At 39.7% G+C, this 26,857-nt stretch overlaps 1 protein-coding gene across 3 annotated transcripts; it reads left to right on the forward strand.

Moving 5' to 3' along the window:
• On the forward strand, positions 1-26,857 carry ccdc186 (coiled-coil domain-containing protein 186). Of its 3 annotated transcripts, none has more exons than XM_012923646.3 (16): positions 1-148; positions 1,614-2,604; positions 2,912-3,038; positions 4,541-4,669; positions 6,795-7,007; positions 7,363-7,482; positions 8,189-8,293; positions 8,944-9,042; positions 12,018-12,104; positions 12,189-12,331; positions 13,010-13,265; positions 13,689-13,878; positions 15,393-15,491; positions 15,752-15,980; positions 21,194-21,413; positions 23,993-26,857. In XM_012923646.3, exons 2-16 carry the CDS (start codon positions 1,667-1,669, stop codon positions 24,074-24,076), a joined length of 3,039 nt encoding a protein of 1,012 aa, XP_012779100.2. In that variant the 5' UTR covers positions 1-148; positions 1,614-1,666; the 3' UTR covers positions 24,077-26,857. The 3 variants fall into 3 exon arrangements, 2 of the variants coding, with proteins under 2 accessions (XP_012779100.2, XP_004567554.2); XM_004567497.3 differs by having other exon boundaries at positions 15,393-15,473; XR_013099869.1 differs by lacking the exon at positions 23,993-26,857 and having other exon boundaries at positions 15,752-19,208; positions 21,194-21,286.

The following is a 26,857-nucleotide window of genomic DNA, read 5'->3' on the forward strand; positions in this document are numbered from 1 at the left end:
GTTCTCTTGCAGTGGCCATATTTGTTGATGTGTCATATCAAAGTGACTGACTTGTTGTGCGATCAGCTGGTAAGGCAGGGGAGGTTCAAAGTTCATTTTTACCCCGATTGTCTCCACATCGAAGCACACCATGGGGTTTTCCTTCTCGGTGGGTAACTTATAACAGCCTTTATTAAGCTTTCTTTGATATTTATGTTCGATGCTAGCGCTAGCTGCGCTAAGTCAAGCATGAGATGATTGGATTGTACGAGCTAACACAAGGCTTATCAGTGTAGCTTAGCTTTCTAGGCTAACTGCCCGCTTACAGTTTGTCAGTCTGTAGTTTAGCGTTAAACCTATTGTTAGTAGCTATATTTTACTCACAGGGTGTTCTATGTCGTACGCCAGTCTTTCTTTTCCTTTCGTTTTCATAGCCCTGTCAAGGCAAAATCAATAGCTAGCGAGCTAAAGCCATCAAAGGTGTTGCTAACGTTAAATGAAGCGAAATGTAGATTAATCAGCAGTAAACACAAGCGGGACGTCGGCCTGCTGTTTACAGCAAGCTCGGACACTTAACGGTATGTTTTAATAAGACTGACTGCCTACATTACAATAACTCCTGTGTTATTGCATGGCACCCGTCACTGGAGCATCTTCTGCATTGCATCTGTTAAAGCTGTTGCGCTTTTACTGCGTCAACAGAAGACGCCGTTTTGTAACTGCAGCCTTACATTTATGACTGCAGGGTAATGGTGAGCTTAATGCTTGTATGTATTAGTGTAAATAACATAAAGAAACTCCTCTTAGTTGGTATAAGAGCAGTGCTAGACGATGGTATTGAAAGAGGTGGGACAAATGAGGAGGATTTCGGGACATGAAACAGAAAAGGGGCGTCACGATTACACATTGTTAAAGGGAGAATAACTTAAAGGATCCCAGTTATTAATAATCATAGTAATGAATAACACGGTAAATGCTGAGAAAACGCTATTTAAATAAAAAAAAATTGTAATTTAAGGCTTCAGACTCAGATAGGACGGCTTTGTTTACTAACCTTAAACCATTTAGAGCAAATCTGCTAGCAGACACATTTTCTTAAATTATAAACTGTCTTTAATTTCTTTTTCTCAGCCATTGCTGTTTTATTTCTTATTCTTTACGTTGACTGGAGAGTATGAGTCCCTTCGAAGTGTAATAAAAAGTGAAAGTGAATGAATTCATTAAACAGGATGTTTCTAATTGTGGGACTTCTGAATGCATGTATTTTGAAAGCAAGTTCAGGCTTTGCAGTAATCGTAAATGCCTATCTTATGTGTGTACCATGCTCTTCAAGCTGTATCTCACCACAGGTTTTTCCAGGTCCACACCCCTTTGTGTGTGTCGCAGCAAATGAGGCTGTATGTTGGGAAATTCTTTGAGTTTAGGCTTCCTTTTGGTTGCATAATAAACTACAATGAGGAAATTTTAAGCTTAACAAGGAAGGGAAAACATGATAGTAATCCAGGTGCTGTATCTGTGACTTAAAGGAATTTCAGGTTGTTCACGGAAAAACTGCTGTGTTGGTGTGAATAAAACAAATAAATAGTTTAGGTCTGCTTCCATTCAGTCTTTTTTTTTTTCTCTCTGTCACACAGATTTGAGTCAGAGGAGGACCTGGGTACACCTCAGTCCTGCTTCAGATACATAAATGATGGAAGGATCAGAGGTTCAGTCCTTGACGACGGCATCACACCAGATGAATCTCCTTAATGTCAACACGTCTAATGCAGACGAGGAGGAAGAAATCTCTCTCAACAGTGCACAGGAGGCGGAAACCTGCAGTCAGGCAAAAGATGAATTGCAGCTTGACGGTGAATCAGTCAAGACTACAGCACTTGCTGAGATGGACACAAAGACGGAACATGAAGCTCAAACATGCAGTCATGAACATCCAGATGTGAAAGAGGAGCCTGTTGATACCAGAACTGTTTTAGTGGAAAGTGGGAAGCCTCCAGAAAGTCCTTCAAATGAGAGTGGTAGCACTTTGGTAGCCCCAGTACCTACTGTGGATGTAGTAGAAAACTCTCCTTCTGTTCTTAAAGGGACAGAAGATACCGTATTGACTTTTGATGCTACCATTCCAAATGGCAATGAACAGCCATCGCTCTTGGTTACAAATTGCCCCACTGAGCCATCACCTGCTGAGGATAGTAGTTCAGCTGAGAGTCCATCATCCTCTTCTGTCCATAGCACTTCCAAAAACTCACCCACAGACTCAACAACAACCTCCGGTATTTCTAATGGACCTTCTACCCCGATCTCTGACACCTTTAGCTCCTCGCTTGCTTCCAGCCCTCAAACCAGTGCCAAAAACCTGTTTCCCTCAAATTCTTCTGCAAGTCCTTATGACACTGATTGCAGCCGAAAGCTTATTTCTCAGATCCAGCGGTCACTGTCACAAGAGTCACTGCTAGATGAGCTTGAGTCTGAGCTCTTGGCTTGTCAGCTGCCGCATGGTGACGATAGAAGTGAGCGGAAAGGGAGCTCACCTGTCAATGGACTCCCCACGGACCAGGAGGGATGCATGGTAGTCTTCGAGAAGTGTGTGCAGTACAAATATGCACAACAGGAGAAGGCTATTCAGAAGTAAGTTGGTATTTTCTACATATTCATATCGCAGGTCATTAGAACTGTACTTGACTTTTAAATGGGATCAGTCTACTCATTTAATGTTTTTTTTCTTACTTTGAAAAAGCAGACATAGGAGAATAATTATGTCAAAACCTAAGCATTAATTTTTGTGATGAATACAGAGTATAATCCACAGATTTTTCCTGTCCCGCTATGCCTCTTGGCCTTAATAGCAGCAGTCAAGATTCTTTTAGAGATTCAAAAACTACTTTATATGGGCTTGACCTGAATTGAGATTGTGCGTGCTCTCTTGTTTGTACAGGTTGCTTGAGGAAAACAAGAGACATCAGGAGCTGATCCTGGGTATCTGTTCAGAGAAGGACAAAATGAGAGATGAGCTCAAAAGGAGGACAGAAACAGAAAAGCAGCGCTTTGCCACCATTACAAAGGTTAGTGTGCCCCTATGCTTTTTTATGTTGTTCAGGGTTATATGGAATTCACTGTTTATGATATAAACTCAAGTAATGAGGGGGAAAACTTGGTCAAAGTCAAGCATATTCCAAACTAATAGGCCATATTTATTTGGATGTGTCATCAAGTTTTGTTCTTTTTCCAAGAGACTTATAAAAAATGGTAATGGAAGCACATTAACCAAATGATTTTTCCATCACTGAGAAAATTTTCCACTTCAGTGTTTTTAATCTGATTTCTTGTCAGACATATCAGTATTCAGACATTCATACAAGTACCTTTTGAACCAGATGCAATTTTTTCCTGTTGGATTTGTTGGGTCAAGCTGTGTTCAAAGCACCACACTGGAGTGCTGGCGTATATGTTTTGTAAGGACATGTTTTTGTGGTTTTTACCAAACTTGGCAAAAATGATATTCAGATCAAACCTCACCAAAGTTATCTTGTGGAGTTTTGCTTTTCAGTGGTATGAGTCTGTTAAAAGTCAATTGAAATTGGCAAAGTTGTGAGGTCAGCAATGCTTTGATCTGTCAAATTCAACCTTGGTTTTGGCACTTGTGATGGAATGTGACCCGGTGCATTAAGCAAAATACAAAAACCATGGACACACCTGATGCTTTTAAGTTGCTGGGATGGATATCTGAGCACCTTTCTAGTTAGAGAACAAGGGTACATTCAAGAAAATAATTAGTCTGTTTTGTATTGTTTAAAATGGGAGAAGCAAGCCTATGTAGTTGTACCCTTCACTGTCACATATCAGTTTGATTAAAAATTGGAGTACAGCTGTGTATAACTGGTAAACAGGCGAGTCAAACAAAACAGCCCGGTGATGTGTACTGATTGCCAACATTCAATGGGCATGAACATCATCATTTGTGTGAATTCTATGCAGTTTTTAATATCCCGCCTTTTTTGTGGTTTCTCCCACCACAAAAGCTTCTTACAAAGCTTACCCACCTAGCTACAACTACAAACATAAAGTGCGTTTCTATTCATCGGGCTCAGTTAAGCATTGCTGTTGCCATGGAAGCAACAATAATTGGTTAATATGTTCTTGGTAACATGGTTTGTTTAAGCACTGCCCTAGCAGACAGACAGGAGTAATTTTATTATTACACGCATCCAGTATATGCCTGGATCATTTTTGTCCAGCAAAAATCCAAAATAATTTCATAATTTTGTTTACTTTTCAGAAATGTAATAAGAAAATAAAGACTGTGCCATAAAACAATCAGATTAAAAGATTATATTTCAGGTAGAAGAGGCTCTCGTCTGTCATTCGTCATTATTTTTTAATGGAGTATTTCCATGTTTACAGTACAAGTATCTAGAGGGGTTGAAAGCCCTGACACCGCTGTCTAAATGTAGTTATTCCACATTCTGTCTCAGTTGTCACCCTGCGTAGCAGGTTATCCCAGGTGTGGCCCAGACTTCAAAATTGCCCAACTAGTTGATTACACTGTCTATTCCTGTTTTTGCAGTTGGAGGCGAAGGTGAACGAGCTGCTGAAAGAACTGAAGGAGTCGCGGGATAAACTTGTTCACCAGGAGCAGTCAGCTAAAGCTGCTCTCCAGCAGATGCAGAAGGAGACAGGTTACCGGATTGAACAGGTACAACTGGAACCTATTATTCACCTGCATCCTTGATAATCTGGTAGCACAAATTAGCTTTGCCTCAGTCTTAAAGTTATGTGTACCTCTGCTCTCGTTTCTGTCTTATCAGTAGGCCAGGTTTATCACAGTTTTTACATTTTTTAAAAAATGTTAAAGGGAGGGGGGGAGTATATTATAGTTCCACTGAGTGGTTGGATTGGGGGGGGGGGGTCACTATTGTTGAAGTGTAGGTAAAATGGTTTTCTGAGCTTCACAAGATATAACGGTGCACATTCCTGCCACCAATTTTATGAATGCCTGCTGATGGTGTTGGTGTTATTAATGTACTGACAAGAACTAATGAACTGCATCTCAGACAGCTAATTAAATTCAAACCACAACAAAGCGCTCTGGACTAGTCATTCACATCATTCACAACAGTCAGGGGCTTTTTTTGTATGTACTCTGTTTATAGAAGAAAGGTTCACATTGTGTAATAATGCACCTATTTGCTGAATAGAGTATAGGGGTATCAGGGCAGGATACATGGCAGCACATAAAGCAGTTTTCCCCTTGCTATAGGTTCTAGTTTGAGATATGGCTTTCTAAAATATAAATGTCAATGTCACATTCTCTTCTAAATATTTTTGTGTTAGTCTTTAGATTAAAGTACTTGCTGAAATGGTTAAAATGAAGTCTAACTACAAAAATACTCAGGCTTTTGTATTCTCATTTTCTTTCAAGCTGTTTGCGCAAAACTAGCAGCTGAATGTTCAAGGTCTTTGCACAGCAAACTCTTGTTATTGCAGATTTAATCACTTGTTAAACGAATAGTGCAGGGAAGCACATTTTCATCCAACCATTTGCACACCTGGTTGAAACCATGGAAGGGACTTTTCTCTTGACAGTTTTGTCACACTTTACAATTTTTAATTTCACTGCTCAATGAGCAGTAGGGGTTTGATTTTGCACTTGGTTGTCTCTCTTTAAGCCCTTCTCTTGAATCATTCCTCTCTTGTACTAATAGTGTGTCCCGCTCATAATCAGCTGGAGCCCCCGAGGATCAAAACATTTGGTATTGTTAATCTAAAGACGCTTTGTGCCAAATAAAAGATAATTTCTTTCCTTTGAGTTTCCCCACAGTGGTTGGTGGACCCGTGTGCTTTTGTACAAGAAAGAAGGCGTACACAGCCTTTCTTAAATTTATAATACAATTTTATAAGGTTCTCCTGTGCAAATACACGCCATCCCAAGTACTGTGCAACAAATAAATAAAAGAGTGTAATCAGCTGCCTTTCAGAGGAATCGCCCATTGACAGACTTCAGCTCCATCATAAACCACAGCGGGTGGCAGAAGCCTTTTTCTCCTCTGCAGGATGCATAGCAGCACACAAAGTAGTTTATCCACTTGCTGCTTATTCTTTTCAGAGCAAACCTCCAGCATCCATTATGTTATTTTTCCTCCACACATTATTTTAGATGTTTAACTGTGTTAGCAGAGCCTGTCCTACTATCGTTTCAGCCATACACACATCAGCTGCTTAAATGGCACATATTTATTTATCAAGCTTTCACTGACTGAATGTGTCTTCTTTGGTTCCTTGATACCATTTCCTACCATTTTTTAAAAAAAAAAAACCCCATTTTGTTTAATTACGTTGATGAATTACTGAATCATTTTAAAAAATACAGTTAAGCCCTTGTTAGTGTAAGAAAAGAAAAATATGGGAATTATAAAAGCCTGGGAGCGTTACTGTCCTTTACTAAATAATAAGCTAATAAATTGCCTTCAATAAGGAGCAGATTTTTATTTTTTTTTAATATAGCTGGCAAATGGAAAGCTTGTTGGCTCCATTTGTAAAATGCTGACATGCTGACAGATGAACAGTGACAGTCCTGAAATCTACCCCCACTGCATCTGGGGAGGGTGCATGTGTTTCTCCAGCTGTCTGTCACTTGTCCAGGTTATGGAAGGCAAAGTAAGGTAGCTGATAAATCACTGCCTCAGCCATCTGCTGTTGGACAGTTCCAAGAGAAACGTCAGTTGTTTTTGTGATATGTATAAGGACCTAACAATACGAGTATCTCAGTGATCGAAGTGTCAACTGACATCTCCTAATATTAAAAAAATAAAACTCCCCAGGTGAATAAGAAATGTGATGAGGCGAGGCAAGAGAAGGAGACCATGGTGATGAAATACGTGCGGGGTGAGAAAGAGGCCCTCGACCTGAGGCGGGATAAAGAGAGTCTGGAGAAGAAACTGAGAGAAGCCACCAAAGAGGTGGATCGCCAGGCCCTGCGAGGAAACCAGCTGGCTCAGGAGAAAGGGCGGCTGCAGCAGCTGTATGAAGCAAAGGTGACTATTTTATAGTGCCTCTGTTTTATAGAGAGAGTTTTGTATTTATCTATTTGAACTCATTTAAATTCAGCCTAATTTGCCACTAGACATAATAAAAAAATAGACATAGCTTTTGCTTTGAATACACAGTACTTCACAGTGAAAATTAGATCACATAAGCGACCTTATATTAGTTTTTCAGTGAAGCGAGCATTGTGTGGGCGATAGATTTATTCTTCCTACGGTGGTTTGCAGATGTAGGACCCTTTTAGAACTATCAGTGAGAAACAAAAAGCAGGTTTTTTAATAAAAGAAATGTTGGCTCCCAACCAAATATCTGTTTGCTGATCTGTCCTTTGAACTGCGTTCTTAGGAAGGGGAGGTTGGCAGGTTGACTCGAGATGTGGACAAACTAAAGGAGGAGATCAACTCCCATCTCATCAAGGTCAAATGGGCCCAGAACAAGTTAAAGAGTGAGGCAGATGCGCACAAGGTAATGTAACTTTTGTGTTTATTTTTTGTTATTTTATTAAAATTTAATAGTCAATGAAGGTAAAAAAGGAGGTGTACAAGGTTAATTTGACCTCTGTTGCATATATTATCCTCAGGATTTCGATGATATTATAGAGTGAGCATGTGCACCTCAGCATGCTAGAGCCAAATTTTATTCAAAAATTAAAATGACACATTTACATGACTACATGCAGCTCCAGTTTTCAGAGTATGCCTTACCCATATTATTAAAACAGCATTCCTCTTCTGGTTAATGTTAATTTCCTTTTGTTTAAAGACCGGTTGTTTGTCAAAGACTTACGCCAGCATACAAATTACATCTCCTTCAGTCATTTTTGTCTGCAGACACGCCATAAAAAAACATAATTAGAGGCGTCTTGTGAGTCACAGGCAAAATGAAATGGGGTGAAAATGGTACAGTAATGGACCTGCAAGAAAATCATCATTAACATCATAGCTATTTTTGAGATTGTCTTATTACAAACTAATGGTTTTATTTTTGAAGTGACTCCAAGCAAATATGAGGCTATAAACAGAGGGGAAATGGTAAAAAAAAAAAAAAAAGTCGGTGGTTCCTGAAGGTCGCAGCTGTTGAGCCACTTTTCTGTGTGGTTGACAGGTATCTGTGCATCTTAAAATTGTGCTTTAGTGCTATAGTACAAAAGCATATTTGTGTTTATTTGCAGGAAACTAAAGACAAACTGAGAGAGACCACGTCCAAGTTGGCCCAGGCGAAGGAAGAGACTGAGCAGATCCGCAAGAACTGCCAGGACATGATTCGAACATACCAGGTTTGTGATATTTAACACAGGAAAATAACAGATTGCTCAAGACCATGGAAGAAGTAGATTTTCCCAGAATCAGTCTGAATAAGTGTTTATTTGTGCATGATTTGTATCTGTCACTGCAATCAGTTGGCTTACTTTTGAATAAATGGCCTAACCCAACACAAAAGTTGATCTTTAACTATAACATGCTATTACGCGTGCAGACAAAGACTGCATGACGCTATTGCCGTGGCATTGTTCTTTTCATAGAATTTAAAAATATGCTATTCAGTAACAACTGAACTAGAGCACGACCGATTCTGCTTCAAGAGAAAAGCATTTTTCATTTGTACCTTGTGATGGTAGCAAAGAGCTGTGCTAGTCTCTGTCTCTGTGGTAGAAAGATTATTACCTTTTTTTTAAATCGCAGACAACAGTGTCAGCATATCACAAAGTAAGACTTAAAAATAAAACAATATGACATAAACCACAAATGGAAAATCATTACTGGCAGTTATTCCCTGTTATTTGTGTCTATAAAAATATTTTCCTTCAACTGAGACCCCTCTTTTTTATTCTTTTTTTTTTTTTTTAAGGCTGTCTTTTTACACTATATTTGACTTTTCTCTTGCCCTGTTTGTTTTTTAAAATCTTCACTGTCTACTCTCTTTCAGGAATCAGAGGAACTCAGGTCCAATGAGCTTGATGCTAAACTTAGGGAGACGAAAGGAGAGCTGGAGAAACACAAGCAGGAACAAACAGACCAGTTAGAGGTGAAACTAAATACGCATACACAACACATTCTCAGAGATGTGTACCCAATCCTATCATCCACTTTGCCCTCCTAAGGCAAAACATAGCATCTGCATGTCAAGTTCAGTTTACTACATTGCATTATAGCATTAGGATTTTCACTGAATAAGCAGTAGATTTGTTAGATTGTGTTAACAAGAGTTGAAAACTGAAAAATTGGGGAAAATGTAATAATAACACAAAAAAGAGAATTTTAACGTAGAGAATAAAAATAAAAAAAACCCTCCCCATTTTATTGAAGATTAACTTGTTAAACTAGGTTGCTAGAAGGAGCCTTTGACACTGACAAAAAACAACAGGAACTTTAAATAAATTGGTTACGTTTGTGCACTTAGTTGATAATGAGGTTAAACTGCATAAAACTAAAGATTTGTAACTTGTGTTGCTTTCTTTAATCCTAAAAGTTGGATGTCTGAGCTGGGAGAGACGTCATCCTGAGTTTATGTTTTGCAGTTATACTGCTTTTTCACACTGCTGCAATCTTGTATTATGAAGTTGGGATTGGTGGGGCTTCTTTGACTTTCCAAGTGAGAAATCTAGCTCTGCTTTTTGTGAGGATGCACTGATTTTTATCGTGTAGAGATCCCCATATTCACTCCTGGACAACGATTGATGCAAAACGGCAAAAACAATAGTTAGTGGGTGACATAACTGTTTGATGAATGAAGGTTTACTTTTACTTGTGAACTCAATTTTGATTTTTATCTGTGTGACGAGGCACCAGAAGACAAAACAAACAATAATTCAAAATTGCACATACGCTGTGATTCGCCAAGCCATTATTCAGCCTTTTATTGATTGTCGATGCCAGCTCTTCTAGTAAAAATGTTTTTGGCCTGTTTTTCTCAGTTTGAGAGATGTAATTGCCTTAACTTGGACGAGATAACAAACTGGCATTCGCGCTCCCCGAGCAGACATGCCTTACACGCAGGCACAAACGTGGACTCAATCCAAACACAATGGCCTGTTTTTTGCTGCTTCCCGCTCTAAAGGGAAATGCACTTTAAAAATAAATGGCCTAGAAATAATCAATATGAAGCTGTGCATTTCAACAACAACTCAGGATACATCACACATCTCCTGTTTTCATTCTACAGCCTGTTTTGTTTTTCTAGAAAGTCCTTAAAATGTCTGTGTTTAAATGAGATGGTCTTAGATTTACATTTTGATGGATTTAAGGTGGCAGATGTTTTTTACATTGTTTTGTTTTCTTCAGGGGTCTGAAATTTGATCATAAAGAGATTCATCCAGTTAGGTATTATGTCAGAGATTTTATTCTTCCCAGTAACTGGAGAGTACATTGCAGGGCCATCACTGATACTGTGTGGAAATAGTTTTTAGGACAGGGTTTATCATGGATGTTGATTTTTGGCAGATGTCACTACTCTGCTGATGAATAAACTGGTCCAAGCCTGTGTTTATTTTAGTATGTGTGTTATGCTCAAGTGATGATGCATCTCAGTCATAAATAATGCAAGTACAAAGTTTCCATTGGTTTTTGGCTATAAAATTAGATTGGAAGGGATAAATGTAAGAATCAACAGTAGAAAATTTACCAGCATCTCCATTACTGCCATGTTGTCGTGGTTACCACAGACTACTAATAGCTTCTGGGAAAAGTTGGCTTTCAGTAGCACTGGTAATGGCTTTGTTAAAAAGATGGTCATTGCTTTCACATGCTTAATTAATGCATAAATAAAGCAACTTTAATGAACAGATTACTATAACACACACAGGTTGCCCAGGAAGGCTTCTGCATTAAAAATTCTGCAACTGTATGATTTTCTTTTTTGACCGATAGTTGCATTGCTTTGTAAAACCACTGAACTTAAGTTGTAATAATTAGTCAGAATTAGCAGAGTTCTGACCAATGTTATTTATAGACAAATATGCTGGCTAGTATTTCAACATCACTGAATCACAGAGTTTCCTATTTTGAGTATAGTGTGGAAGTGAAAGCAGGTGTGGCCCCAACTGCATGTTTCATTTGCAAGTCAAACGACCAGTCCTGGTGAAAAATGACTCCATAGTCGTCTCAGTAGTACTGGAGGGCAGGGTATTGTTATGCACTGATTAGATTTCAGAGGTTTTTGGGGCCAAATAATAGGTTTTCTAAATATAAAGCATGAGTAACAAGGGTCTGGTGACATTAGGGTAAACAGTAATTGGAGACTGGCAGGGCCAGAATTATTGCAACTTGTGATCTTGTTGACTTTGGCAGGTCTATGACCACTCGCATTCAGTTGCCATCTTCAGAGTGACAAAATGGCAATAAGATGGAGTCTGTTTGGTATCAACCTGAGGTTGAATGTAGTCTGTAATTAATCAGCAAATGTTGCAAATCTGTCTTCTGTAAAACTGTTGCAGTCTGTATGCACAGAAATTCACATTAAATCCAGCTCTGAAAAGAGCTGAAAAAAAAAATTCAGAAATTTCTCCACAAATAGTGACATTGTTGCTGCAGGATGCAACACGATATGGCACTCAGCAACCTTGCTTTTATGTAGGAAGATGACCAGAATACAAGCAAATGTAACCAGCCAGTTATTTGCAGTCGGGGTGTACCAAATAGGTGCTGCAGAGGATTTGTGCTCATTATTGTATGCGTTTTTAAATTAGACTGCAATTATTTGCAACTGGATGGCTACATACATAAACTGGCTATCATGGTAATCATCTGCATAGCAGAATAATATTGCTTTAGAGAAGTTTTTATAATTGTTTTTTTTTTCTTTAAGTATTGGTCCCAGGACAGAACCCTGTGGAACTCCATAATCAACTTTTGTGTATGTGAGTTACCAGACTGAACAAAAAGAGAGGAAAATTTGTTGGGTATTCTTTTGATAGCTTATTTTAAGAGCTTATTTTTACAGAAGCAATGCAAAACACAAAACAGTGGTTGCATATCTAATGGACAATCTACTGCATCTGGCAGCTACACCGGGTGAAAGCCAAAGAGCTGGAAGACCTGAAGAGGAGCTATAAAGAGGCCATGGATGAGCTTGATACGCTACGCACAAAGGTTTGTTCGACATACAGGTGTTTAAACATTGGCACACAGGATATCTCCAGGTCTTCACTGCAAGAAAGTTGTGTTATTCTTTAGTTAAAGTGTCTGGAGGATGAGCGTCCACGGTGGGAGGATGAGCTGACCAAGTACAGGGAGATCATCAACCGGCAAAAAACGGAGATTGGCCGCCAGAGAGAAAAGCTCGAAGAGGTGACTGCACTTCAGGAGCAGCATCAATGGTACAGCCACACACTCACCCATATAGGAAGTATGATGGGACACCACCGCACACTGAACAGAGCAGTTTTGCATATGTGGCATCTGACAGAAATAAATAAAAGATAGCACATTTACATAGTAACAAATATTGAAGCACCATCAACTAAAGGGCCTAACTATACTTAATGCACAAAAAAGTGACATTTGTTATTTCACTATGAGCAAGCATGTTTAGTATAAGTTTTTGTTTTGTTTTTTTTGTTTTTGTTTTGCTTTGGACCTGTATTACCATGCTGACATGACAGTTTTTTATAGAAATGTACAGTTTGTAATATACTACCTGTTCTTCTTTTTTTTCTCACTCAACTGCTTCATCAGAGCATTTAAAGATAGAGCAGAGACAGATATAGCATAGAGGGCAGGAAAGGGACTCTGGTCCCTGTGTGGGTGTGTGACTGTGATGGCCATGTGAAGATGATTTAATAGAAAGAAGGGATAGTCACAGTAGAGAAAACTGAAACATTTTTATATTTGTGCAAAAGAAAAGGCTTACCTAAATAAGCAATGCAATCCATGTACATTTAATTATATTGAATAGTTCAAATGTTTAGCTTGCCATTATTATTTTTTTTTTTTTTTTAGTCATTGAGCCCATTTAAAGCCCATTTAATGATTTATTTATTGTTTTCTGGATGTAGCGATGAACAGGAAATCAAATCACTTCGTGATGAAGTGGATGGCCTGACCAATCAAATGGCTGACCTGCACCGTGATGTACAAGGCAGCAGAGAGCGTGAAGCGGAGTTACTGGGCTTCACTGAGAAGTTGAGCAGCAAGAACGCTCAGCTTCAGTCGGAGAGCAACGCACTACAGTCTCAGCTGGACCAGCTAACTAACAACTTCACCGAGCTTCAAGGAAAGCTGGAGGAGACCAACAGGCTGCTGGAAGACAAGGTTGGCGTACTATGAATGCACTATCTGATACAATGCATTTGTTGATGAGATGAAAGATAAAAATGATACTAAACTCATTTTTGTCTTTGTTTTTCTTCTTTTTTGAAGTTGTTATCAAATTGTTTTGGTTTCAGCGTCTGCTCACGTTTCCTGGTTTGATTAAAGAAAGATTGAAATACATTTTCTAATCAAATGTTTGAATCATTTTGTAGAAGCAGAACTGAGAAAACATACAGTGGATCACTGTGTTGTTATAAGTAATGACATTTTCCTGCTCGAAATTCAGGAGAAAGTCTTAAAATATCTTTTTAATTTTGTTTTTAAAGCAAGCAGCCATTCCAATATATATTACTACTATATAATTGGTGTTATTACATCATTAGTCTTTTTTTTTTTTTTTGTCTTACACCATTAATCCTGCAGTCACAGCAACTGAAACAGGAAGAGGCGCTAAGACGACAAGAGGTGCAGAGTCTGCAGGAGGAGCGGGCAGCACTGCAGACGGAGGTGGCCCAACTGAAAACCAGAGTAGAAGAGCTGAGGGATGAGCTGGTGACTCAGAAAAGGAAGCAAGCTGTTAATATCAAAGACCTCACAAAACAGCTAACACAAGGTCAGATACCCTAATGTATTTATGCATCTCTTGTTTTTGTATAGAAAGTCTAGAATAATAATAAAGGTTGGTTTGAAAAGGCAGATGATTTCTCAAACATCTATCATGGAAAATGGCAGCGTCTCGGTTGTTTAGTGCTTTACACATTTTCCTAACAAGTTAAAAATCCCGAGTTCCATCTAAGGAGAAGACCGGTCTCAAAGAGATCTGTGCAAATCAAACATGTGCAGACACCCACTGTGACAAACCCTTTGCTAACTGTCATGAAACAACAGAATAACTGTAATATAGAGAATTGTATCATTTCATTGAATTATCAACCCTTCAATAGTTTTGTCATTCATATATATAAAGTACTGCAGAAAAGTCTTGATTCACCTCATTTTTCTTTAGATTTAGCTTCCAGGGAGCCAGCTTCTCGTCATTTTTTTAAAGTAGTCTTAAGCAATAGTTCTCCAGGCTTATCGAAGGGCTTTCATAGTTCTTTTTGGACATTTGCTGTGACATTTTGCTCATGTTCTTATTTTTTGGTTCCAAAGATAACACCAGCAAGGAGATTCCCAAAGAGCTATTAGGTGAAATATTGGCATATCTCAGAATGGTGTGCAGTGTGTGCTTTAAAAAATTTGAGGATAAAAGAAGAAGTGCAAGGCCTGAAAAATTATCTCCATCAGATAAACATTATTTGAAAGTCATATCCTTAAGAATTGGGGAAAAAAGCCAGCAAAAACCTGACACATGTATCTGGCCTGTCTTCTGATTCTGAAATCGCCATCTATGTATGAAGGACTTCAGGAGACAATGAGTGTCTACAGCCTACAGTGAAGGCTCTGTCATGATTTGGGAATAGTGGTGTTGGAGATCTTGTCAAAACTGGTGGAATCATGAATACAGAAAACCTTCAAGAGATTCTCAACACAATACCATCTGGAAATCAACATGACAATGATCGCAAAAATAGTGTCAGGGCAATTAAAGTATACCTGGATAAGAAAACAAAGAGGAACACTATCACAGAGTCACATAACGAGGAGAATGTGCAAAGTGATTGATGAGTGTACAGGTGGATCCCTGCTGTGGTTATACCTAACAGGGTGAGCCAGCTTCCCTCGCCTCTTCTCTGGGAGCAAAGAAAAACCTTAGAGCTGAAAGTTCAGCACTTTTATGTTCTGTGATCAATCCTTTCACTTTCAGCTGTCTTGTAGGCTAGAGAGGACATTTTTCTTGGCAGAAACAGTAATTTTTCATCAGTGTAGCAGTTACACTTAATCAGCATAGTCATTTCAAGCCTTTGTTCAACCTTGGAAGGTTTGCTGAGCCTGCAGGGTTCTTCAAAAGCAACCTGTGTCATGTTTATTCAGGTTGAATCCTTCCGAGAGTTCAGCTGAGCTGTGATGCTCATTTTCATAATATTTAATTGTCAGTGATGTTGATTTTCACAAAGTGTCTGTGACAATGACATCTTGGTATTAGTCACTTTTTGACAGTTAACAAATCTTTCTTTTTCTCTAAAGCCCGAAAAAGGCTGGAGCAAGTTGAGAATGGAGGGTGCGAACGGGATGCCAGCAGTATGGGCAGTCGCTCCAGTTCCTCAGGTACTACTCCAAGATTTGGTTAGTATTTAACACCTAAAGTTGTAATTTTTTATTTTTTGCTATTGGGCCTTTCAATGGGATAGATACTACTACTACTACTACTACTACTACTTCTTCTTTTTCTTCTTTTTCTTCTTCTAAAAAACCCCCCCAAACATTGTATCTAGTCAATGTTTCATACAGGAAAGCAATATTTCACAGCTTATTCTTACATGATCAAAGCCACATCAGTGAAAATTGTTCATTGGTGATGTGTGTCTATCCCCTTGATGCTCCAGGTTCTTTGAATGCACGTCATGGCGGCAGCAGTGGCGTTGAAGAGCGGTCACCAGAGAGCCAGTCGGGCCCTTCGGTGGTGGTTGTGGACAGTTTCCCAGAGGTCGACAAGGCTGTGCTCGTTGAGCGTATCGTCCGTCTGCAAAAGGCTCTAGCTCGGAAGCAGGAGAAAATCGAATTCATGGAGGACCATATCAAGCAACTGGTGGAAGAGATCCGCAAAAAGACCAAGTGAGTGGGATGGACCAACATAGAGGAAGCAGAAAACGGGAAATGACACAACTTCTTGCATCTCTACCTCTAATGTTTTGGAATCTTTTTGATTGTTGCGTGCTCAAGCAGTACTTATGAATAAAGGTTTGAAATTGACAGCAGTCCCATTGCAAATGCACAAAAGTCTCAGATACAGTGTTTCAGGCTTTATGGCTTTTATTTAAAAGATAGCAGTAATATTACAGGTTTGAGAAAATGAAACTCTCTGCAAACAACCTCTGCCTTTTAAGAAAACTAACAACTTAAAGTAGGATGTGTAGTCTATGCTACGTATACGTTCAGTTCTTTTTATTCACTTTTTAAACATCGAAACACCCTGACCAATATGACAGCTAAGCTCTGAGCGCTGAACGTATCATATCTCATTTCATAACTTGGTTCGACACAGATTTTCCAAATGATGAAAGGATGCTTCAGCTGACCTTGACCCCCATACAGACAGTTTACGGTGCTCTGCTTCCTTCTTTGTCTCACCCTCTAATCTTTTGATCCTAACCCATGAAGGCACTGACTCATTCATGACAAACTTCGCTGAAATCTATTTATAGTCTGAGCCATACATGGAGCCGCATGTGTATGACTGCTTAATGATGCTCCATCCATATTCATCTCCATCACCTGCAATGAAAAAGCCAGTGTAAAGGACATTTGGACGATATTAATCTCATCGCATTGTTGCGTATTCTACATTTAAGGCCTCGCAGTCCATCGTGTGCTATACTGGTATACTAGGATAAAATGATCAATGAATATATGTTTATTAAATCTATATATTTGTTTTTGATATGATATAAAGCTAAAAAAATAGGATATTTAAAAAGTCAGAAGGTCTCAAAGCTGAAAGGTAAATAACTGAAGTCCTATAGTTCAGCTGTACAGTTTGCTAAAGTTCTGCTTCAGTTTTTTTTCTTTTCATCCATCCTACTTGATTCTACTTGGATCATCTCTGCTTTCCCACTTCTCATTTGTTTCCCAGCCATAAACTCGGATTGAATCCATTAGCCTCAACCTACATTTAAGAGTTAAAATTGAGGACGAATCCCACGGTTGCGAAGCTAAATTTAGCTGTGTAAAATCTCTGCTAAGCACGGGGCCGGGTGTGGGAGGGTTACACTACTCAGAGCAGGGATGTAAATTTGTCCTTTTTGCCTTTCTGTCCCTATCCCTCCAGGACAGCCCGGTGAACACTGACAAGATAGCTGTAAGGCCGAAGCAGGTGATGAATAAAGAGACTGATACATAGCGGCTAAATCTTAAAGGGTTTCAGATAAAGGAGAGTTGGTGGCTAATCTTCGATACCACATCCATGACACTTGTCATAATCATAGCAGTGTTTTTCATCTTTAAGCTCACTTTTGAAAGTGGGAGGAGCCTTTCTGGGTGCCACTGGCCAGGGCTGGACAATATGTTTTACATTTAAAATCTATTCAAAGTAGATATTTGATAGTGATACGGTTTATTGTTGCAATCTAAAACCCTTTTTTCTTCAAAGCTGCATCAGTGCAGTCCACTGCAGTCCCAGTGGCCCCACTAGCTCACAAATACGCCTGCAACACAGAGAGAGACACAGTGCCCCATTTGAACAGTTTGAGCCCTAAACCTTTCTTATAATTATCCCATGAAGGAATATGCAGTGGGGTCTGACTTGAGTGAGTTTTCACAAAGTCCAGTAAAGTGTTCAGGTGTCTAACAAGGATACTCATCGCCTAAAATAAATGGTGTTTTTCCAGCCTGGCGAACTCACGTGATGCAGTCGATCTTCTGTTTTGTTCTGCTCAGAAAAATCAGGTCTGAGCATCGTCTTAAGCTGCCCATTCTCTCGATATTGGCTAAAGTTCAGTTGTGAAATCTTCTTATGGCTTTAATGCAGGATCATATTTGGTCCATATTGCTTAGTCTTACAGTACCGTTGGTCTATTTTCTTTAGCAACTGTAGCTGTAGATCAATGGTATTGTAGTATTTTGTTTTTCTAAGCCAGACAGAACAAGATTCTGCAGAAACCATATTGTAATGACTGAAACCTGCGGCTACAGTTAAAAAGCTGTAGCATTGCTACAATATAATAGTCTTGCAGGAGCAAAGAAAAAATAATTGTGAAACCAGAAATGGTCCCTCCCACTTAGCAATTTTATCGCTACCTGGTGATTTGTAGATGTATTTTCACTCATCACGCAGCCTTGCATTATGTTCCCGGAGTGGCTTGTTGATGTAATGTGTGTAGGAAGTCAAAGACGGGTCAGTGTATAGAGTACAGTATATGTGATTGGAAGTAAATGAGCTAAAACGAGCAGAATTAGCAGCAGCATCCTTCAAGGGCAGTGATGTCTTTCCCTCAACTGCCACACCTGGTTATTATGGCTATTAGGTCTAAATTGGCTGTTCATGTGACTTGAATTAAAATGATACTGTTGAAGACCAGATGGGAACAAAGCAGGCGGAGGCCTTCTGCTCAGGAGGTGTTGATACCTATTTATCTGGAGAGCACTCTTTTCACTCCACTAAGGCTGCGATCAATGATAACTGTAAATCAGAGGAATACAGGCTCTGTTGCAGGCTATTGTGGGCCCACACTGGTGAATGGGTTAAGTATGCATAATGGGACGCATCACTTCAGGGATATCTGTCTCATTGCCAGTCAGGGTCATATCTTAAAGTATTTTTGCTGTTGTCATGATGTTGTCCCTTCATATTTTCTGGATGAAGGATTGTGTTATGGTTTATTGAGATCTCATCACATGCATTTGCATTTACTGAGCAGGTGTACTTGTTGTTGTACAAAATGAAGCTGATTACTTCCTGCTTATAGCCTCCATGTTCTGAATACAGACCACAATATTTTTTTTTTTTTTGTCCGCTTTCTTTCTTCCGACCTTTGAAGTCCAAAGTTTGTAATCTTAAGAACTGTGGTTTCTTAATTGAGCTGTTGTGCCACCCTCACGCTATGCATGCATGACTCGCTGGCCCTCTTTTTTTAGAAGGAAAAAAAATCCCTTTGAGTCTTAGATTCAAAATAATAAGTCATTGTCATTCTAAATTTCTGATCTCTTCCCCCTGCCGACCTGTGCATGCCATTGAGCACATCATGTAGCCACATCTTTAATTTCTGTCACTTTTTTTGTTTTTACTAAACACTGTCGTGATGGAACTGGGGTCCTAATATGGACCCTTGCAAGGCTAGTCTAGAGGTAAGTTTAATTTTATGTCTGTGGTAGCCCATGTGTTTTTCTGTGAGTGTGGATGGGGATATTTTCTGGTGGTGGCTCTTTTATGATACTTGCAGAGCTATTATCCATATAATTTTGCACCCATGTACTTATTTGCTTTGCTAGATTAGAATCAATACACCATAGCATAGTTTGAGGTAGATGTTCGCTTTCCTTATGTGTTAGATTTACATTAGCATAAAAAGCACATGCATTATAAAAGAACAGGAGCAGGACCCATCTCTGAGTATGGATGCTTAAAATGCATGTTAAAAACAATCCCTCTTTTCTGTTTATGCAAACATTGAATCTTTTCAGTTCGGGTTGAATTGCTGGTGCTTTTGCATTTTTTACAAATGTAGGCTGCTGCATGCTGATTGGTACCTGCAACTCGATTCACCTATTTTAACATGGGCCGTTAATGCATGTTATATTAATGAAAATATCACAGGCATGTTTCCGACCCTTTTCACCTCTTTCCCAACACATTCACATAAATGCCTCTGCGAACAGGAATAATTAAACAGTGGGCTCTTCTTGAATCACTTAGTCCCCCATGCATGTCTAAATCTAGGTGTTTAACACTGAAAAACACCACTGGAGGTCAGTGTAATTGACTAGAATGGATCCATAGCTTGTTGCAGACTGAAAGATGACTGATCTATAAAGCTCCTCATAGCACAGGATGATGTTTTGTACTCATTTCCATTTATGGTTCTGTATTAATTCCTACTTTGCATTTTTCATAAATACTTAATGAGTCTTGGTGGCAGTAGTGGTAGTTGTGTTTAATATAGAAATAGAAGCGTTTTAAACACTGTATTCCTATCTAATGAATCTTTTTAAAAATCTCGAGTCTTTCAGCTTTTATTATTTTAAGTGCCCCCTACTCTGAGCTCATCTTATAGCTAGCCACCCTGAATTTGAACTACACATTGCTAGTTGATAGTTGAGTACTTTAGGTTTATGGTTGGATCGACAGCGGGTTACAAATATCGATTATAGTACTGGGTTGTTGATCTTTTCTCTAGGACAGTACGCAGCCCTCTTCAGCTATCTGCACTCCTTTATTAAGTGATTGGAAAATGAAAGGATACGGATGCAATTGGAAAAGGCCTGCGCATGTTTCAGTTTTGATGTCTAAAGTCTAACTCAAATATCTTCCCTCATATGACAGCAGACTTTAAAAAAATGCTAACATTTTAATCTCCCTACCATACTTAACCAGCATCTTTCGCTTGAGCTTGCACTTTGCATTATTTTCTCTCTCACTCTCTGTCTTTGGTCACATATTGACGGAGGGGGGGAGTAAGAATGTAGGCGGCAGTAATGAATTGAAATTCAGTGGCGGCTCTCTATGGGTCTGGTCTCCTCTAAATGGAAACACTTGCTCCTCAGTGTTCGCTGGGCTGCGATGGGAAAATTGAACAACAGGAAGTTTAGAGCTGTTAAGTTGATTAATTCTCTTCTTTCCCTCTCTGTGACACAAACATAGCTTAACCTCGACACCATATTGTTACTGTGATGAAAATGTATAATGAACATGAAGATTTATCTCACTTTCTCATACGCGCATGCAGGCATGCCGGTTGATTAATTGAATCCTGGTCGGCCGCTCTTACGCCGCGTTTTCATTACCTTTCCTTCTCTGACAGGCACAATAATATTCTTTCTAACTATGACTGAATGTATCCCGCGTACATGAGTGCAACAGCCCATCCCAGTGGGATTAGTATTCTTGTAATGTCGGCTGAGTTTTTTTTCTTCTTCCTTTTTTGCTGCTGGAAATGGTTTATTGCTCTGCGGGAGCATGGAGAGCTCCTAACTATGAAATCCCACTTTCTCAATTTTCTTCACTCAGCAGTCTCCAGCCGATGCATTCACTTTATTCCCTTTTACTTTTTTTTTTTTTTTTTTTTTTTTGAAGCATGTGGTTTGACTCATCTCCTCCCTCTTCATCCCTGCAGAATTATCCAGAGCTATGTGCTGAGAGAGGAGACAGGGGCCCTCTCATCAGAGGCATCTGATATTAACAAGGCCCACCTCAGCCGGCGGGGAGGCATCATGGCTTCGCTTTACACCTCCCACCCGGCAGACAGCGGGCTGACCCTGGACCTGTCGCTGGAGATTAACAGGAAGCTGCAGGCCGTGTTGGAGGACACGCTGCTGAAGAACATTACGCTGAAGGTAAGGCGTACCCCAGCAGGCTTCATCGCACCAGAGTATTCCTCTTGAAATGCAGAACAACTCATTTAAACGCAGTGATGATATTGATGACCAGAGCAGTTTCCTTTTGCAGCCTTAAGTTGCTTTTTAAAAAAAAATTTTTTAAGTATTTTATTTTGTGATTCGAGCGGATAATTAATCAGCCGTGCGAGCGTCACGCTTCACCTTTGGAGCGACGCAGCCTGATGTGACTTCATTATCAAAGCGTGCGGACACTGCAATCACCATTTTAATCCAACAAATCTAAATATAAAAATGTGAGTTGATGTCAAACTGGTGGATTCACAGTTTGACGCATCACAAAACACCGAAAAATTATTCACATCAGCATTTCTAATTCATACAGCTGCCAGCGTAGCATTTCCCCTTCTTCTTCATTTGCACAGATCACGCTCGTGCTTGTAAAGGTGTATTCTGCTGCGTTCGTGTTTTTTATTTTAACGGTTGGAAGATGTTTCTGTGTTTCTAGCGTTTGTGTTCTTGTCGTACATTAATCTCACACCTCTGTAAGCCCTGGAGACTGCAGGATGCCTGGCTCACTCTGCTTTAGCGCCTCTAGCACAAAGTTTCACACTGAGATATTTGCTATTAAACTTCTATCATCTCGACATCTTACAAATTATTATTGCGTTAAGTTCAGTCAAATTTCTTGTGTATCTCTTATGGCATCTTTTCATTGCGTCGTTGCCTTTGTATTCTGTTTAATGGCAGGAAGCAAACCGCGCCACACAGCCAGTTATTGTCAATAACCGCATGTTGTGAAACCACCATTAAAAATAATGTGATAAAGGGTGAATGTCAGACCACCTTTTCCCTTTCGTTAAGTGGCGTTATGTGATATTTGGATCGCTCTTCGAAGCTTCAAAGCCAGCCACAGCATGCATCGTATTGTCCCTGTGAGATATTTGACAGGCTGACAGTCCTGCGACGAGCAGTTTGTCAGCTTGACATAACTCGAGACGACACGTTGAAAGTCGTAGTCCAATTCAGATCAGAGCCTGCATTATTGATGCTATCGCTGAGCACAGAGACTGTGGCCTACTGTAACTGAGACATGTATTCTTTATTCATAGTTGATTTAAGCCTCATTTAATGGTGTCCATCCTCATTTAGTGTGCTGAACCTTTCGGTCTTTTAATGCACTTAGTAGTTTCTGACTTGTTGATGTCGTATCGATCAATATTCCTTCTCAGGTTTGAAACTTGAGAGGGGATATGACATCATGTAGAGGCTGGATGTGGAAAGTATTTATTTATGTCCCCTTAGTGGACACGATCAGACGTTTTTTTTGTTTTTTTTTGTAGTTGTTGTTTTTTTTTAAGATTAACCTTGTTAAGACTGGCATTACCCACCCAGCTGGAGTGTGGATGTATTTATCAGAGTGCTGCGTGTTGACCTTGTTGTGTATCTATGTTGATTTGCTCATATTTATTCACATTTCGTCGCTGAACATAAAGCTTACAGCCTCAATTTGATTTTGTGGATGTAACCAGCAGTCACAACCCAAAACAACATTAGCCTGTGATTGTGTGGCGTTTCTCCATTTCACTCTGTTTTGCTCTCCACCGGCTCCTGAGGGAAATCTCTCTCCGTGGCTTCTGAATCCTCCAGAGCCGTTCAGTAGGTAGCTGCCGTCAGTTAGTGCAGCGCCGGGCTTGCAGTGAGTTTTAACAGAGGTCATTTATTTAAATGCTGCTCGCTGTGGATAAAAACAAGACAATTACAGGCAATTTACCGCTGTGTCTGTTTCTGCAGTCAGTGTGCAATGCAGTGCAATGCAAGCAAATGTCGACATAGAAAATGTCAAATGTGTCTAGAATCAGTGTCAAACATGGTGGGCCAGAAAAATAAATAAATCGATAAATAAAATGACAAAAAAATCAATCTGGTGGATTTCACAACAAAAACAACAAAACAAAATATTTCTAGCGTTTCCAACACGCCCACATAAATCCAAGCAAAGTGTCACCACTCTTTCAACATGTATTGTCGCAGCCACTTTGATGTTTATGTGGGAACAAGCTTTCATAAATATTTCCAAATGATGCAGCCAGTCAGCTTCTTATTGGTTTTTTTTGTTTGTTTTTTTACATATTAGAGACTCTCTTCATTAAAAAAGAAAAAACCTGAACAAGACAATAAATTGCAATAAAATGTGGGAGTAATTTCTGGCTTTCAGACTTCTTTCTGCAGATGAAAGATGATTGGCAGCGTGAAGGAAGGAATGATGTAAAAACACTCAATGTTAAAATGACAGTAAAATATTCAGACAAAGCCATATCAAGGCTTCACTTTTACCGAGATGGATGATCCAGGCTTTTCTGATTTTTAAGCCGCCGATGATTGTCCTTCATATTGATGAGATTTGATGGCGGCAATTGGTTTCTGCAGACGGTGTGACTAATGCCCTGCTATTTTCAGAAAACATCAGGAAAATGGACAAGACAGGGGCCGGTTTTTAACAATAGAGTTATAACTAGCACACCGGTCCCTCGTGTGCCGCTTTAATGCTTCATCTTCCCTTTTGTTCCGTTTTTCAGGAGAACCTGCAGACTCTCGGGGCTGAGATTGAAAAGCTCATAAAGCAGCAGAGGGATCCCGAGGACGGCGTGAGGAGGAAGTGACACGACCGCCTCACAGGCCCGAGAACTATTTGAGGACCTCTGTTTGTTTTTGTTTTTTTACACGCATGAAGAATGAGTTGAATGTCTAAGTGCCAGCAGCCTGTTTCGTGAAGAAGCACTCAAACTCTGTTTCTGTCCATTTGGGGAAAAACAAGTTATCTAAACCTACTTGAATGATCTCTATTCCATCCATATTGTAAAACTCCCTCTATTTTTTGCCTCTGACACAACGAATCTTCCTCTGGCTCACCTCTGGATCACCCCCCCCTCCCGAGCCACACCAAGAAGACTCTTAACGCCAGTCGCTTCTAGCTTGAAACTTTTAATTGCCTTGTAAAATAATTGACTTCATTCTGAATGTATAGCAAATTCTACCTGGAGTGTAGCTAAAAGAAAAAACAAGAGGCAAAGATCCTGACATTCTGACACATTAGGCTCCACAGATCTCCATCCATCATACGGTAAATACACTGAGATGATCTCATGGCCAGCATGTTCTCTCTGTCTCCAAGCCAAATGTATTATTGTTATTATTGCTGTTATTTTTTTAAAGACTGCTTCCTCAGCTTGACAGCACGCCACTCCATATTTAAAGGTAAACCTGAAGAAAACAGATCAGCCGTGGCTGGTGCAAGATTGTGAACCAAGGTTCTTCACATCAGCAAGACCTGACCATCTGTGCGACACCGCTGCTAGACTTGAAAGGAAGCAGACTGCTTCAGTTTCCTCCTGGCAGCCATCAGCAAATCCTAGAAGCAGTCCACAACATATTTTCACTTATTTTCTTTTAGGTTGGGTTAAAACTGAGTTTTATTTTAGTACACGTGATTTCATATCTGTTATTCTTTATCACTCACTTTCCTGTGGATTTCTTTTTTTTTTTTTTTTTTGCTCTCAGTTTAAATGAATGAATACCTCAAACATTTTAGTCCTTAACCTTAGTGTTTAAACTCAGATTGTAGGCAGTTCATTAGCATCAGTTGGCAGTAGCCCATCTAATCCAGACAAGATGTGTATGTCTCGGCTTTCCGGCGTCATTAGCATTCCTCATATTTTTGGCAGATGCTCAGTGGTTGGAAACTTTTTTAGCACCATGTGTATAATATGATTTGGTAGGAGGTTGGGGGAGAAAAAAGAGACTGAAATGTTTAGGTATTCTTGTCACACTCCTCTTTTTTCTTCTTTTTTTTTTTTTTGTAGCGTCACTGAGTCCATTGAAGTAAATCAAATGTAGATGAATCAAAGGGAGAACAGAAGATCTGTAGCTATAGCTCAGGAAAGCCAACAGAAATATATCCAGGGACAAAGTGCAATGCTGATCCTATTTGTTTTTCTTTTCTTCTCTTTTTTTTTTTTGTCTTTTTTTTGTGTTTCTGAACGTGACTGTCTGTCTCCATGTGGTCTGTTTATCGCTCATGTCCGTGCAACAAGCACCTGTCCCAGTGTGTGTGTGGATATTTAAAATGGTGTGTGCATGGCTGCATGTGTGCCTTTTTGTTAACCTCTCGAGCCTCGTTGTGTTTACACCTTGTGTACATGCTTCAGCTGTCGGGGCTTATAGGCTTTAACCGGAGTTTGTTCCACCGAGAGGGAACGTGCGATTTGCATTTAGAGCAGAGTCTGTCAGCCAAACGAAGACGCGCGCGCGCGCACACGCGCACACACACACACACCTGCAGCTCAGCATCCCCGAGCTACACACAATAATGCTTTTGTCTCTCGCTGACAGCTATTTAAGTAAGAGAGATACACATTCGCAAACACTTTGGATGAAGGGAAGAGAGCAACTCAATTTAACAATGCCAGTCTCTCTTCAGTTGGTTTGATCTGATTGCAGAAGCTGTCACAAAAGATAAGCCTCCATTTCTTTTTCTTTTTTTTTTCCCACAGTCTGAAACGGGCTTTTATGGGTCACGCCAATTCCCCCCCCAATTCACCCTGAGGCTATGTTAAAATGGACCACTATGTTAATAAAGATGAAAGTTTCCAGGATTGAGTGCGCGGAGTCTTTAAAGCCTCTCTATTTCTGCACAGAGGTTTCGGTGTGTTGACTTTTTTATTTCATTCGAACTGACTTCATTGCGACGTGAGCTCAGTATGCAAGCGTGCAGGTAGCAAACCTGGAGTTTGTGTCTTCATTCTGGGTGTTATTAGCCTTTTTTAGCTGATTTTCAGTGAAGTTGCATTTTTGCAAATTATGCCAAATTTTCATGCATCTTTAATCAAGAAGTAGGTGCTTGCTGCTGAATAAGGTGATTAACAGTCTTGTATTTTGGCAGTTTGCTTCTGGCACAGAAGCATAATACAGCCTATGCAATACAGTCGCATGGGATTGTCCAAGTAAATCCTCCGAGGCATGCTAATACGCGGCGTCTGATTTTTGGTCATAGCGTGTCAACTCGAGAGAGGCGACGTTCCCGCTGATCCAACACGATTCCACAGCCTTGAAATGAAGCCATGCTGCAGCATTGTGCGGCTGACTAAAACAAACCTCACGTTTCCCTTGATGAATATGAAAACATGGTGTTCAGTATGTGCGAGTGCCGATCTGTAAAAGAAAATGAGAGAAGTTGCCATTATTTGTTTTCCTGCTGTGCAATGATTCCCTTTGATCTGTCTTGTGGAATATTCAAACTGTGATTATATTATACATTTGTAGATATGCCATTGTGTAAAATTCTGATGAGATGTTTTAAAAAAAAAAGATTGTGGATGATGTACATACTATGTTTTCAGGGAATAAAAGGAGATGAGTCTTAAGTTCATCTTGAATGTTCTGCA

This window comes from Maylandia zebra, linkage group LG8 (genome assembly GCF_041146795.1).
Source record: "Maylandia zebra isolate NMK-2024a linkage group LG8, Mzebra_GT3a, whole genome shotgun sequence".
NCBI classification, from domain to species: domain Eukaryota; kingdom Metazoa; phylum Chordata; class Actinopteri; order Cichliformes; family Cichlidae; genus Maylandia; species Maylandia zebra.

Excerpts from the sequence above, each read along its gene's own strand:
- ccdc186 (XM_012923646.3), top strand. The coding sequence starts at position 1,667 with ATGATGGAAGGATCAGAGGTTCAGTCCTTGACGACGGCATCACACCAG. Across the intron at positions 8,294-8,943 it reads ACATGATTCGAACATACCAG|GAATCAGAGGAACTCAGGTC; the intron begins GTTTGTGATATT and ends ACTCTCTTTCAG. Across the intron at positions 13,879-15,392 it reads CACAAAACAGCTAACACAAG|CCCGAAAAAGGCTGGAGCAA; the intron begins GTCAGATACCCT and ends TTTTCTCTAAAG.